The sequence below is a fragment of the Salvelinus sp. IW2-2015 genome, unplaced genomic scaffold, assembly GCF_002910315.2.
Source record: "Salvelinus sp. IW2-2015 unplaced genomic scaffold, ASM291031v2 Un_scaffold1349, whole genome shotgun sequence".
NCBI lineage: Eukaryota > Metazoa > Chordata > Actinopteri > Salmoniformes > Salmonidae > Salvelinus > Salvelinus sp. IW2-2015.
Window position 1 is genome coordinate 59270 of NW_019942853.1, and position 14112 is coordinate 73381.

The window sequence follows — 14112 nt, forward strand, 5'->3', positions numbered from 1 at the left end:
TGTTATTGACTGTACGTTTTTTTTCTTCCCATGTGTAACTCTGTTGTTTTTGTCGCACTGCTTTGCTTTTTCTTGGCCAGATCGCAGTTGTAAATGAGAACTTGTTCTCAACTGGCCTACCTGGTTTTAAATACAGGTGAAATAATTAAAAAATCATAGTGATCTCTGACTTGTGGTCAGACTCGCTCAGGTGGAACAAACTTAAACTTGCTCCTTTTTTTCAATGCTGATTTGAATATCATATAGAAAACAGGTGTCAAGTTTTTTCCCCACAAACGTTCTTTCTGAATTTAAAAGTAATCATCTAGTTTTTCAAAATTATTTATAATCTGATTACCATATTTTTGCTGGTTACAGATTACAGTTGGCGGTTTTTGTAATCCCTTACTTCGATCACACCGACAGTTATTGCATTTTGGTACACCAGAATTACATTATTTTCCAATGAAACGCTGCGTTTGCCCTGCAGAATTGCATACATTGGATTTATCGAACGTATGCGTCAAACTGTATGCGTAAACGGCTTGACAGAAATGGTAGCAGAAGGTGAATGTTGAACTTTTGTTTCATACATATCCAGATGATGCTGCGTACAATTTTATGCAATGACACTGCCGGTGTGTTAGAAGCATTACTTCCCAACCCTGTGTGTCACTTAGAACACACCGACAGTGTCATGGCGCAAAATAGTATGCAGCATCATCTGGATATGTATGCAGCAAAAGTAGCCTTTTACGCATACAGTTTGACGCATACGTTCGATAACTCCAACGTATGCACTGCAACTGCCTCTGCAACGCAATGTTGCAAGGCAAACGCAGCGTTTCATTGGAAATGAATGTAATTCTGGTGTACCAAAATGCAATGAAGCTGTGGGTGTGATCAAAGTGTAGTTCCAAAAGAATACTTCTGAGCGGGTAGGGTCGTTTTCCGTTCTGAGCGAGGTCTTTTATGGGTTGGCGAGAGAGGGAGGGGCTGGCTCACTTCAACTGAACGGGAAGTGATGTTACGTTGATTGTGAAGAGGGTTCGTGCAACAAATGGATCGAAAGGACTTAGTAAACTCTATTTAGTGAGTTCTTTTTTAAAATTTAAAAATAAAATTGTCATCGCTTTTGATAGTGCGCTTCTACACGAAACACCAAGAAAGAAAGTGACGCACAGACACTGGTAAGTTGAATTTCTCGAAATAAAGTTAGCGTGATAAATGTGTCTCGGCATATGGAGCTGTTTAGCGGATTTGTTTCTGTCGACAGCTATAATTGCAACATATACATTTTTTTTCTCAGGATGGGGTTACTTCATCGTATAACGACCACCTGCATTTTCACTGAGCTGAGGCTGAAACGAAGTTATTTCCTGCTCACATTTACTGGGCCTACTTGAAGCCAAGGCTACTGAAATTGCAATGACATTTTTTGTGTTTTTACATAATGCGATGTGTCCGGTTTTATAGTTGCCTTGAAGTGAATTCTAACTCGGAGGTGAACTCTTAAATGAGATAGACCTACATTGTAAAACAGGACAGGCTACGTGTAGCCTGTACTTAGTAGGGTAGGAATGCGACACTTTCATTGGGAATTGATGTAACATTTTCCTATCAAATTACATTTAATTTTAGTTTTAGCCATTATACTGCAGTGGGCTAAATCAGCCTCAGTGTTTCTTGGTAGTCTTAAACAAATCTACTTTGAAACAAATGTACACCTCACACACATGGATATGGGCTTTAAAAAAATAAGATACTTGTACCATGTCAGATATAGCATTTAAATGTATAAAATGTTGAGTTTGCATCCCAATATTATACTTTCTATACATCACAGAATACTTATTTATTAATATATATATATATATATAACAAAACCGTCTGACATAGAAAAAATCGGATTTCGGTCTTAATAGTTTATTAATTATGAAATGATTATTAAGAACATTTCACCCATGAGGCAACTTAACTGAAGGAAAGGGTTTTAAGTAAAGCGTTTTGGCATCAGTTAGGACGGTAAGACTTATCTCCTGGTGGTTTTGATAGCGCAATAACCTTTTGGTATAGTAGGCTAATATAGGCTACACAGGTCTATGCCAATTTGCAATGTCAAATAGGTTTTCGCATTACAATATAAAAAGTGTGACGTCATCGGAGTTGAATGTATCACACCTTATTTAATAGTTTTCCAGTGGAAGCAACAATGAAGAGGGAAACTGTTAACGTGTAATGGGACCTCATAATTACAACCCTTGTATTGGCTACATTTATCTAGGTTTATCTATCCATAAACCTGCATTCATTTGGCTGGTGAAACATCAACAGGTGTCTGTCTACCTCACTATCTTGGTATGGTATCTTAGGGATACGAGTCTGGCATTTTGGCTGGAGACATGCCATGCAGAAAAACATCAGCTCAGACCAAACCCAAAATGGACACCTAACTAAAAACGTTTCTTTGTGTTAATAAATGTTTATTTTGTCAAGGTTTAAACACATTCGGGACATGATAAACCAATTTATTCTAAATTAACTTTTAGGTTGTCTTTAGTTTACTTTACGCCTGTCAGCTATTCAAAGAGATTTGAGATTTGAGCAATTGCGCTTGTGAACAACCTAGGAGATATGGTTATTAAACAGGGTCAATGGTAGAGTAAAACATGACCAGTCAGGACAGCTACATGATGACCAGCTGAGCTGGGGGTTATTAGATGTTTTGTGTTTCAAGTAGGGTTTGTGTCAGCTAATCAATTGTTTTCTTCTCTGTGTGTGTGTGTGCGTGCATGCAGGTATGTGTGTTTGAAATGTTTCTACTGATAACCATAATCAAATATTTGTTTTCCTATTTCACACATGTACAAGTGTATATTAATACGCATTTGTGAATTGGAAATGTGTTTTTAAATATCCTAACTCCACCTGAGACACCCTTGGAGTGGGGTCATGGCCAGGGTCACCATTGTCCAGCGCCCCTGAAACAATTTAGGCTTAAGTGTCTTCAAACTAGCGACCTTTCAGTTACTGGACCAACGCTCTAATCACTAGGCTACCTGCCGCCCATCATAATCTGTAAACCATTTCTCATCATCAGAATAACGTCTCTTCACTTACAGATATATACAACATATTCATACTCGGAATGTTACAAAATAGTGCTTCCAGTCCTGAACATGATGAAACCTGGTGATATTTCAGATGCATATTGGCAAGTCATTCTGTCAATACATCTGAGATGAGTGCTGTATTATTGTGGTACTGCAACACCCTTCATCTTGTGCAGTTTAAGTTCATGTCATCTGCATATCCTCATTTGAGGAGTTCGCCATTATAGTTGGCCAACTGCCCAGGGTGGGTACTTCAGCTCTACTGCTCTGAGAATGTCTGAAAGGCTGTGTTCTGCTTGCTGGCACATAATCTGAGGTGCCCTCCTCCAACTAGTGTGAAATCCGCACCACCAGAGAACAGGGCTTTGCCTAAAGCCTTCTCTTTTAATCACTTTCACTTGAAGTTTAGGTTTAAAAGTAAACATACAATAACTTTGAAACACCTTTTTGAAGAGGACTAAGGCTGATCCTTGTTTGTGTATGAGCTCAGTTTGGATCTTCTGTTTTAGAAATGGGTAGGGGCAGCGATGTGAATCAAATAATTTGTGACGCATGAGCAAATTCCTGAACAAATGTGTAGGGAATCTGAATTTAATATTTACCTGATATCAGTGACAGGCAGTGAGGTAGAACTAGCCAGTCAGTGCATAGTGATTTCACTCATAAACAAGTGCAGAAGGCCTACTCAAGATGCTGTAATGTCTAACTTGCAAGGTTGTATTTCACACCTTGTTAAAATATTTCATACTTCAGTCACTGTAGTGGGCTTCCTCAAACAACCTTATTTTGCTGCTCATCTGCAACACGTAATCACAGCCGTTCAGGCTTCCTTGTAGAAGCTGTGATAAGATTAGTCTCAGGACTAAACATTTCATAAAATGTATTGTTTTATTTTTTTAAACATCTTTTTTTTGTCCTATGCCACCTATTTTACCAAACCTGCTACTTGTTACCCCACTTAGCCAAAAAATTATTTCACAAAAAAAAAACTAAAGCAAACTCATTTAGCATAATTAGATGAAAATATGTAATTTAGTCTTTTCGTGTTTTTTCTCTACAGGCTGTAGCTTAGGATAGGCAGTTCAATGATACAGTGCCTAGTGAAAGTCTACACACCCCTTGCACTGTATTCACATTGTGCCACCTTAAAATTAAATCCAAAAAGGATTACATTTTTCCCTACAGATCTACATAATCTTTCCACATTTTTTTAAATAAATACAAATTTATAGAACATTTTACTAATTGTAAAAAATATTTATTGATTGCCTATGTCTTAACACACCAGAGTTAATGCTTGGTGGAAGCCCCTTTGGCAGCCGTAACAGCTGTGTATAATTTTGAATAAGATTCTACCAACTTTGCCCGACTCTTATGGCAACATACAGGTAACTGCAAAAATAATTAACACTTGCGTTTTAGATAACATTTTAAGGCAACTAAATGTGAAGACAGTGCAAGGGGTCTGTAGACTTTCACTAGAGACTGTAAGCCTTTGGCCTACATGATTAGCATCCTCTGTAGCAGCCTGGTTGCACATGAACTTTTGCAGTTAATCTGATTACCATTGGAGGCGACTGGTGCCGCCTCAGTGATCCTAACCTTCGAAAGAGCAGGGCTGTCCGCAAGCCTGGGGGCCTGTTTCTCTGGGGAAAGCCTCTGTAAATGTGTCCCTGCTGGCCAGATGGTGTACCCTTATACCAGCATGAACTGCCTGGCGACCAAGAGATGTGAGACATATCATTTACTTAAGAATACAGTTGACTGTCCTTTTTACTTGACGAGGTCAATCGATTTGTGTGTGCTGGTAGTACTGTGCAGTTGTGCTGTGAAACATAATAAGTCGGTCCATATATAAGCCTTTAGAATGTAAGCCTGGCTATTCCATTTCCCACTTGGGAACAGCTCAGAGAGGCTGGAGATGGGGTACCACTAGTCCAGTCACAGTGTTTTCATCACAGAACTTGATTTTGCTCCAGACTTTAAGCAGCTTATTGCTCAGGATGAGGGCTTTAGTGCTGGACAGAGTGAAATAATGCCTTTTCATACCGTGGTCATGTGATGGACTCTGCTTTCAGTGGGAATCACATCCAGCTTGTTCTCTTGAATATCATTTGATGGATATCTGTGTTCAGTTCATCTTGTGTCCACCACAGTCTTTCTCATTCACAGGCCTCAACTTTCTAGCTATGCTATAATAACTCTGTAGTAATGCATGGCACTATAGCTTTGTGTAATACATATTTTGTATCTATCAAAAACACATTGATTAATTCTGATTTATTTATTTACTATTTATGGACCAGGACCAATCATGCCAGTGAAAATTTCAGCTCAATACAATTTGAACTCTATTGTGACAACTCTTATGGAATAACTTGTTTTTCTTGTGAATTTTTAGTCAGTTGTTCAATTGCCTAATTCTTAGTCTTATTTGCAAAATTACCCACAATTAATCCTCTCATGTAGAGTTTCAATCTGTAACAGTTGCCCCAAATAGGAGATTATCCACTTTTACCAAGCAAACAGGTGAAAGTTCACTGCGGATGGGGTTATAGCAGGATCTAAGTTTGAGTATTTCCTTACTGAACATGCATAGAGGCGAATGTAGTTTCTTTCACATAAAACATTTGTGTTTCCTGTTACTGTGTCAGCATACTTACATGACCATGAGAAGAGAGCAGTAGGCTAGGCTCTCAAAAGACAGACAGGCGTGTCTGTCTCCAACATAGCTCTAAAAATGTTGTCCTCGGGTCAACTGTTTCGTAGGCACTCTACCCTGCTAGTGTAAAAATCTGCGCTTTTTAAGGCCCTGGGAACCGTTTTATGTTGTGATTAAGTAGTAGAAACCATTCTGAAAATGCGCTCATGATTTGAAAAACACTACATGACCAAAAGTGCTCGTCCATCATCCCCCCCCCCCCAGCCTCGGAAAGCTTTCCACTAGATGTTGGAACATTGCTGCAGGGACTTGCTTCCTTTCAGCCACAAGAGCATTAGTGAGGTCAGGCACTGATGTTGGACGATTAGGTCTGGCTCAGTCGGCGTTCCAATTCATCCAAAAGGTGTTCGATGGGGTTTAGGTTGGGGCTCTGTGCAGGCTAGTCAAGTGCTTCCACACTGATCTTGAAAAAAACATTTCTGTATGGACCTCACTTTGTACACAAGGGCATTGTCATACTAAAACAGGAAAGGGCCTTCCTCAAACTGTTGCCACAAAGTGGCAGCACAGAATTGTCTAGAATGTCATCGTATGCTGTAGCATTAAGATTTCCCTTCACTAGAACTAAGAGGCATAGCCCAAACCATGAAAAACATCCCCAGACCACTATTCCTCCTCCACCAAGCTTTACAATTGGCACTATGCATTGGGGTAGTGTTCTCCTGGCATCCGCCAAACCCAGATTCGTCTGTCAGACTGCCAGATGGTGAAGCTTGATTCATCACTCCAGAGAACGTGTTTTCACTGCTCCAGAGTCCAATGGCTTGGAGCTGTACACTACTCTAGCTGATGCTTGGCATTGCGCATGGTGATCTTAGGCTTGTGTGCGGCTGCTCGGCCATGGAAACCCATTTCATGAAGCTCCCGAAGTTGCTTCCAGAGAAAGTTTGGAACTCGGTAATGAGCATTACAACCGAGGATAGACTACTTTTATGGTCCCGTTCTTTGAGCTTGTGTGGCCTACTACTTCGCGGCTGAGCCATTCTTGCTCCTAGACGTTTCCACTTCACAATAACAGCACTTACAGTTGAACAGGGCAGCTCTAGCAGGGCAGAAATCTGCCGAACTGACTTGTTGGAAAGGTGGCATCCTATGACGGTGCCATGTTGAAAGTCACTGAGCTCTTCACTAAGGCTATTCTACTGCCAATGTTTGTCTATGGAGATTGCACGGCGGTGTGCTCGATTTTATACACCTGTCAGCAACAGGTGTGGCTAAAATAGCTGTATCCACTAATTTGAAGGGGTGTCCACATACGTGTGTGTGTGTATATATAGTTTAGTTTACAAATGATTATCTACAGTCTCGGTTTTAAATTTGGATCAGGATATGTGCACAGATTTTAAATTGCTTCCTTCAATGTTTGGTTTCTTTGTCTGGTTTTCAGGTCTGAAATAAGCACTCACTATGTCTGATGGGGACTATGACTACCTCATCAAATTCCTAGCCCTTGGTGATTCTGGAGTAGGGAAAACCAGCTTTCTCTACCAGTACACAGACAAAAAGTTTAACTCCAAATTCATCACTACAGTGGGCATTGATTTCAGAGAAAAACGAGTGGTAAGTTGATTGCCCTAGTCATACAATTTGTCACGCGTGTGTGTGAGAAACCATGAATTTAATTATTCACATACAGGTAGTCCGCTACCACCAGTAATGACCAGATAGTATGCTGCTTGGTTGAAAGAGTTAACATTTGAAATGGCCAATTATTCCATGTGAAAGTTTTTGTAGTGCAGGTTTACTATTAACCATGGAAATTAAGTAGGAGCTTAAAAGCATTACTCCTCACAGTGTGAAAGGTAGTGGTAGAACTGTTTTTTTTGTAGGGGATGAGTCTGAAACATATGAACCTGCAGATGTACCAGTATGTGTGGGTGTCGCAGCAATCTGAGGAACTCCCAGACCAGGAAAGGATGACTAATATCACTTGAGTTCAGCAGCACCCTCCTAGAAAATAAACACTTCACACCACATAACCAAACACCAGGGTCATTTAAGCATAATCACTCATGCTGTGTATATTGTAGAGATTATCAGGGCAAACATTTTCCATCTAAATGTTTAGGTTCACTTTGGGTTGCAAGATARTATATGTAGGATGACCAATAGGAAAGTATATTTTTAGGGCCTCATAGCCAGTGACCTCACACTGCTTTATATGGGTATAATAACTCTCTCTGTCTGACAGGTATACAAATCAAATGGTCCAGAAGGGGCAGCAGGCAGAGGACAGAGGATTCATGTTCAGCTGTGGGACACGGCGGGGCAGGAGAGGTAAGCCAATCCAAAACTCATCTCCCACTGACACTCTTGCTCAAGCCCTCACTGGCTCTCAGGTAGTTGTTGGCAGCTTTCAATTGCTTACTTTCTTCAAGCTGAATGAAGCTCTTTACAAGGTGTTTTTTCTTGTGTGGTGTCAGGTTTCGGAGTTTGACGACAGCTTTCTTCCGAGATGCGATGGGCTTCCTCCTCCTGTTTGACCTCACCAATGAGCAGAGTTTCCTTAATGTCAGAAATTGGATGAGTAAGTCCTCTACATGTAGATTCTGACAACCACAATCTCATGTTGACTTCCAAAGAAATGTGCAGTGTCTTAACCACTATCTTTCAATCACGACTGGTGGGTTGGTGACTGGCTTATTCACTTTTTCAGGTCAATTACAGATGCACGCTTACTGCGAGAATCCAGACATTGTACTCTGTGGCAACAAGTGTGACCTGCTGGAGCAGAGGGCAGTCCGTGAAGATGAGGCCCGTGAGCTGGCAGAGAAGTATGGGTATGTGTCCCTTACCTGTGACTAACCCTCCCTGAAACATTTGCCAAGAAGGCAGTGGCTGATGTGTGTTTACTCAAGGCTGTGCAGGGGAATCTCGAACAATACAAAATGTTAGGCTAGGTTGGTCTTTCTGGAAAGGCAAATATTTACACATCCATGTAAAGTATCCTGCTTGTGGCCTGAAATTACACATTTAGTGAAACACATATCACATACACATATCTAATCCTAAAGGGATTAGATATGCACCATATTTGGGGTCAAACGCCATGGTCGTAAGAGACTACGGACTCTATTTTTAAAAAACCTAACGCAATGGTAAATATAAGCGCTGGGGGTAGCTCTATAGGTGGAAGGGTGTGTCTAATATTTTTGCTATTTTCACAGCTGTTATTATGAGCGCAATAGCTGGCGGTGGCGCGAAATTGATGTTTTTTAAATTTATGAATAAACAAATTGTAGGTGGGAGGAGGACTTGACCACTCACTGGCCAATCAAGGCTGAATATGTTAGTCTCAAGTTCTGTAGGTTATTGAAGGTCTTTGCATTGTCATCAACTCCAATTCGGCTGGGGGCACGGAATATTCTGTCCTAGACAATTGTAGATTGATAATAGTTTATTCAATAGCATAGGCTACAGTAACAAGTGATAACACGAGTAAAAAAAAAAACACATCCAGTGTTTGCTCTATTTTGAGTGTTGACAGTCAACCTTGTTATAATAGGCTTCGATCAGTATAGGCCTTTAGATATCGCACCTAAAAAATAGTCTGCCTTAAATTGTATTGTTTGTGAGGCACATTCTCAATAAGAAAGATATAGCCTAGGTCTACCGTTGATACTGCATAATAGGACTGAATTGTTTAAATACGTTTGGAGGAGCGTGACTTTAATTTTTTTTAACAACAAATCAATACAAAAAGTATATGGGAACACAAAAAAAAGACTGTATCTCTTGTTCCATGTGCATATGGGCACTGTGCGTCAGGGGTGGATAGGCTGCGCTTCCGTTGTCAATATCCATGCCGTATCCAACCGCGTTAGCTACGACCAGCTTTCGGTTGGTCTTAAATATCCCCACCAGTGCATACTGAAATTGCCACTTTGGGGCATGTTTTTAAGGACACCAATTGGATATATCCACCCCTCCCACCTCATCGCAAGCGAGCTCATACGACAGGTAAATTACCAATCCTGGTGCTAGGGTTTGAAAATAGAACAGCTCTGGCTTTAACAGGTCTAAATTGCAAACGAGCGTGCGTTTTGACAATTGCACGAGCTTAAGGCCAGCCAAAAATCGAGCCCCCAGTACTTAGTTATGATCATGTTATGTTAAAAAGATGTTATGGTGAGCTGAATGTCCATCTTGTGCACGGAAAATATCTAAGTGACGGCATATTTAAAGTTTTAGGACGGGTAATCAGATTTACATAGCCCAGTCATAATGTTATTGCTGAATATCATACAGGTAGCCATCTGTCCTAACTCAACAGAGGAGTCTGGTCTCTCTTCCAGATGCACATCATATTGAGTTGTCATGGTTGACTAGATACGACTCATATGTCAGATTTGGTTACAGTGTCGTTATTTTTTAACATTATGTGATCCGATGGCTCCACCAGTCTGAAATCCAATGTGGTTTTTAGAGAGCCATGCTCCTCTACTATTTCAAATATGCATCTTCCACTGCTATAGTGCATGTTTCAAGACGAAAAAAAATAAAATAACCTTGATTTCTTTTCAGCTGCTGAGAACTAGATTCTGTCTTAGAGTAAAGCTTTCAATTAGATCAAAACTTATTCAGGTTGTAGGTAGATAGTTTGCCTCATTCAGAGACATATCAGTCAATGTTCTTATGTGTTGCTCTCCTTCCCGTGCAGAATCCCGTACTTTGAGACAAGTGCAGCTAACGGCCAGTTTGTTAGCCAGGCTGTGGATGTCCTGCTGGACCTCATCATGAAGAGGATGGAGCGCTGCGTGGACAAGTCCTGGATCCCTGATGGAACTGTGCGATCCAATGGACACAGTGGTCACACAGACATCACAGAGCCCAAGACCCAGGAGAAGGGCAAATGTGCTTGTTAGGGTCCACATACAGATAATGGTTACACCATCCCCTCAGTGATGTTTTGGTAGGACTGGGCTCTATGGTATGTGATGAAAGGCATGTAATATTTGTAAATCAATGGTGTCATAGTACGTTTTGGCAAGATGTGGGGGGGGGGGTGTGTATGACGTGCAAAGCTGAAAGTAACTACTAACCCCTGCCAAATGTACCAGAGCATCATTATGTTTTGTTAATTTCATTATGCCATTTGGTGGGGTGCCTCTCCTTACACTTGTCCATACAGTGTCAATTAAGTGCCTTTTTATGTTTTCATTTCAGAGAATATTATATATATTTTACATTGTAAAAGAAAAGTGTATTATAACCAACTATTTTCTAAGATCCAGTAGAAAAGTGAGAAGCCACTGAAAGTTGTATTAGTTGAGAACACTTCCCTGTGAATTAAAAGGAAACCCATCCTTATTACTTTGAACTTTTTGACACGGGATATTTTTGTCACTATGCACTTCCATTTATTCTTGTACAATGTAAAAGTCCTGAGCACATGCAATCTGTAGTGAATAGAGTGATTTATTGTATAGGCCTGCTCTGTAGTAGCAGAGTAGCTGGGTGTTTTTATTTGTATCACAATGTCGGGATATTGGGTCTATCAGAAATGTTTGAGGTTCCATGTAAATCAATGCTGATTTTGTTCATTCGTAATTTTAAAATGTGCCTAAAATCTGCTGTATTCTGTCAAACACTGTTTTCATGCCAAATATGTAAACCATATCCTTTATTCCATAAAATAAATATATTTTATTTATTAAAGCGCTGGCTCAGTTCTCACCATGGCTACCTCTGAAACAATCTTATTAGAGTCGATATGTAACGTAATGCAAATATTTTAACAAACAACATCTGCATTTCCAAGCGCTAAGGTTTAGAAATGTATCTAGTTACACACTAGGGGGCAGTTTGTAACGAGTAAAAACAATTATCTTTACCGGAAATAGTACATCGTAACTTCCTTTTAAAATCCTGCCACTCGCATTCCACCACGGATAACACATGGGCAATAAATAATCAAGTGGTCTAACGATGCGAATTGAAAAATGTTACTTTTGCTCTGGACCTGTGTATCCCGGGCACGGTACGATGTTTGTGCGGAACGATTGCAAGGTATTACTTTTTTTTGTGTCCTCCTTTCTGCTTTGACGGCTTCTATGCTAATATGCTAGTTGATTTTCTAACTTCCTGCTAGCTAGCTAGCTTGTTTTGTCAGCTGGGATGTTTTTTTTCTTCTTCCAAATGTCTGTAGCTACGTAACATAAGACAGTATAAGCCCAGGTGCCCAACTATACCAGATAACCTATTCGTTTTTCACCTCTTAGCTATATTTCAACGTTTTAGTGCAGTTTCTTAACCAGCCAGGCCTGTTATTGTTGCCAAGTGAAGTCTGTCTCACTCAGCAGTGGAGACATTGGCTTTGCTAAAGCTGTAGTAGTCTTGTTTCCCGTACATTGAGGGGGTCTCTCCATGACCAGACATAGAACAGTTCTTGATACTGCTACCTTGTGTATAAATTAAATGACTAAAATGTATTCTCAGACGTTCAGGTTTTGTAAATCAAAATGCCTCAAAAACTTCAAGAAGAAGCGTAACCCAAGAAAGACCAGATGGACCAAGGCTTTCAGGAAAGCGGCTGGCAAGGAATTGACAGTGGTGAGTTCCCACGTCCACCCATGCAAGTTGTAGAATGATGTGAAATGTGATATGATTGATAAACCATCATAAACGATTTGCCCTTGAGTCTCTTACTGATTTATTTCCAACACAGGATAACTCCCTGGAGTTTGAGAAGCGCAGGAATGTGGCTGTCAAATACCAGAGGGAATTGTGGAGCAAGACAGGTACTTGTTATGGCCAAAGTTCAGAAGTGTATTTATTAGTGAAAACCGTAGCAAAACATTTTGCAATGAAAACTAGTGTTTCTTACTGGTTAAGTCAGGGCTGTTTTCAGTACTTCTTGCAACGGAAACTGTTTACCGTTTAAGAACCAAACGAAAGGAACGAAACCGGGAAGAACCTTCCTAAATTTGTAGAATATAAATTCTAGTTTTCGTTGCAAATCGTTTTCCGCTTGGAGTAAACACTTTTTGTAACAGACTAAACATTTTGCAACAGAATCGGGTGTAATGAATACACCCCTAATGGGTGCCTCTACTTCGGCCCGTTTGGTTCTCACTAATTACAACCCTGCCCTCACTTTCATCTTTCAATTGTTTTCATACAAGTCAATTCTCACATGACAGATTGAGATCATGCCCTCTGCACATTAAAAAAAACACAAAAAAAACCATCTTATTTCACCTTTATTTAACCAGGTAGGCTAGTTGAGAACAAGTTCTCATTTACAACTGGCCAAGATAAAGCAAAGCAGTGCGACACAAACAACAACACAGAGTTACACATGGCATAAACAAACATGTACAATAAAGTCTATATACAGTGTGTGCAAATGAGGTAGGATAAGGGGGGTGAGGCAATAAATAGGTCATAGTGGGGAAATTATTACAGTATGGCAAGTTAAACACTGGGGTGATGGATGTGCGGAAGATGAGTGTGCAAGTAGAGATACTGGGATGCAAAGGAGCAAAATAAATAACAATATAGTTGTTGGATGGGCTATTTACAGATTGCTTATGTACAGTAATCTGTGAGCTGCTCTGACAGCTGGTGCTTAAAGCTAGTGAGGGAGATATGAGTCTCCAGCTTCAGTGCTTTTTGCAGTTCGTTCCAGTCATTGGCAGCAGAGAACTGGAAGGAAAGGCGGCCGAAGGAGGAATTGGCTTTGGGGGTGACCAGTGAAATATACCTGCTGGAGCGTGTGTTGCGGGTGGGTGCTGCTATGGTGACCAGTGAGCTGAGATAAGGCGGGGCTTTACCTAGCAATGACTTATAGGTGACCTGGAGCCAGTGGGTTTGACAATGGATATGAAGCGAGGGCCAGCATACAGGTCGCAGTGGTGGGTGGTATATGGGGCTTTGGTGACAAAACGGATGGCACTGTGATAGACTACATCCAATTTGCTGAGTAGAGTGTTGGAGGATATTTTGTAAATGACATCGCCGAAGTCACGGATCAGTAGGATAGTCAGTTTTACTAGGGTATGTTTGGCAGCATGAGTGACGGATGCTTTGTTGCGAAATAGGGAGCCGATTCTAAATTTTAATTTTGGATTGGAGATGCTTAATGTGAGTCTGGAAGGAGAGTTTAGTCTAGCCAGACACCTAGGTATTTGTAGTTGTCCACATATTCTAAGTCAGAACTGTCCAGAGTAATGATGCTGGACGGGTGGGTAGGTGTGGGCAGCGATCGGTTGAAGAGCATGCATTTAGTTTTGTTTGCATTTAAGAGCAGTTGGAGGCCACAGAAGGAGAGTTGTATGGCATTGAAGCTTGTCTGGA

General features: G+C 40.6%; 2 protein-coding genes across 2 annotated transcripts; both read left to right on the forward strand.

Moving 5' to 3' along the window:
* Positions 1–868: 868 nt before the first annotated feature.
* Positions 869–11265, forward strand: LOC112070516 (ras-related protein Rab-27A). The gene is made up of 6 exons (XM_024137936.2): positions 869–1169; positions 7202–7374; positions 8006–8091; positions 8238–8341; positions 8471–8594; positions 10475–11265. Exons 2-6 carry the CDS (start codon positions 7222–7224, stop codon positions 10677–10679), a joined length of 672 nt encoding a protein of 223 aa, XP_023993704.1. The 5' UTR covers positions 869–1169; positions 7202–7221; the 3' UTR covers positions 10680–11265.
* A 389-nt stretch (positions 11266–11654) lies between these two features.
* LOC112070517 (probable ribosome biogenesis protein RLP24) lies at positions 11655–13196 on the forward strand. Its single transcript, XM_024137937.2, has 3 exons — positions 11655–11823; positions 12253–12366; positions 12482–13196. Exons 1-3 carry the CDS (start codon positions 11743–11745, stop codon positions 12695–12697), a joined length of 411 nt encoding a protein of 136 aa, XP_023993705.1. The 5' UTR covers positions 11655–11742; the 3' UTR covers positions 12698–13196.
* Positions 13197–14112: the final 916 nt, after the last annotated feature.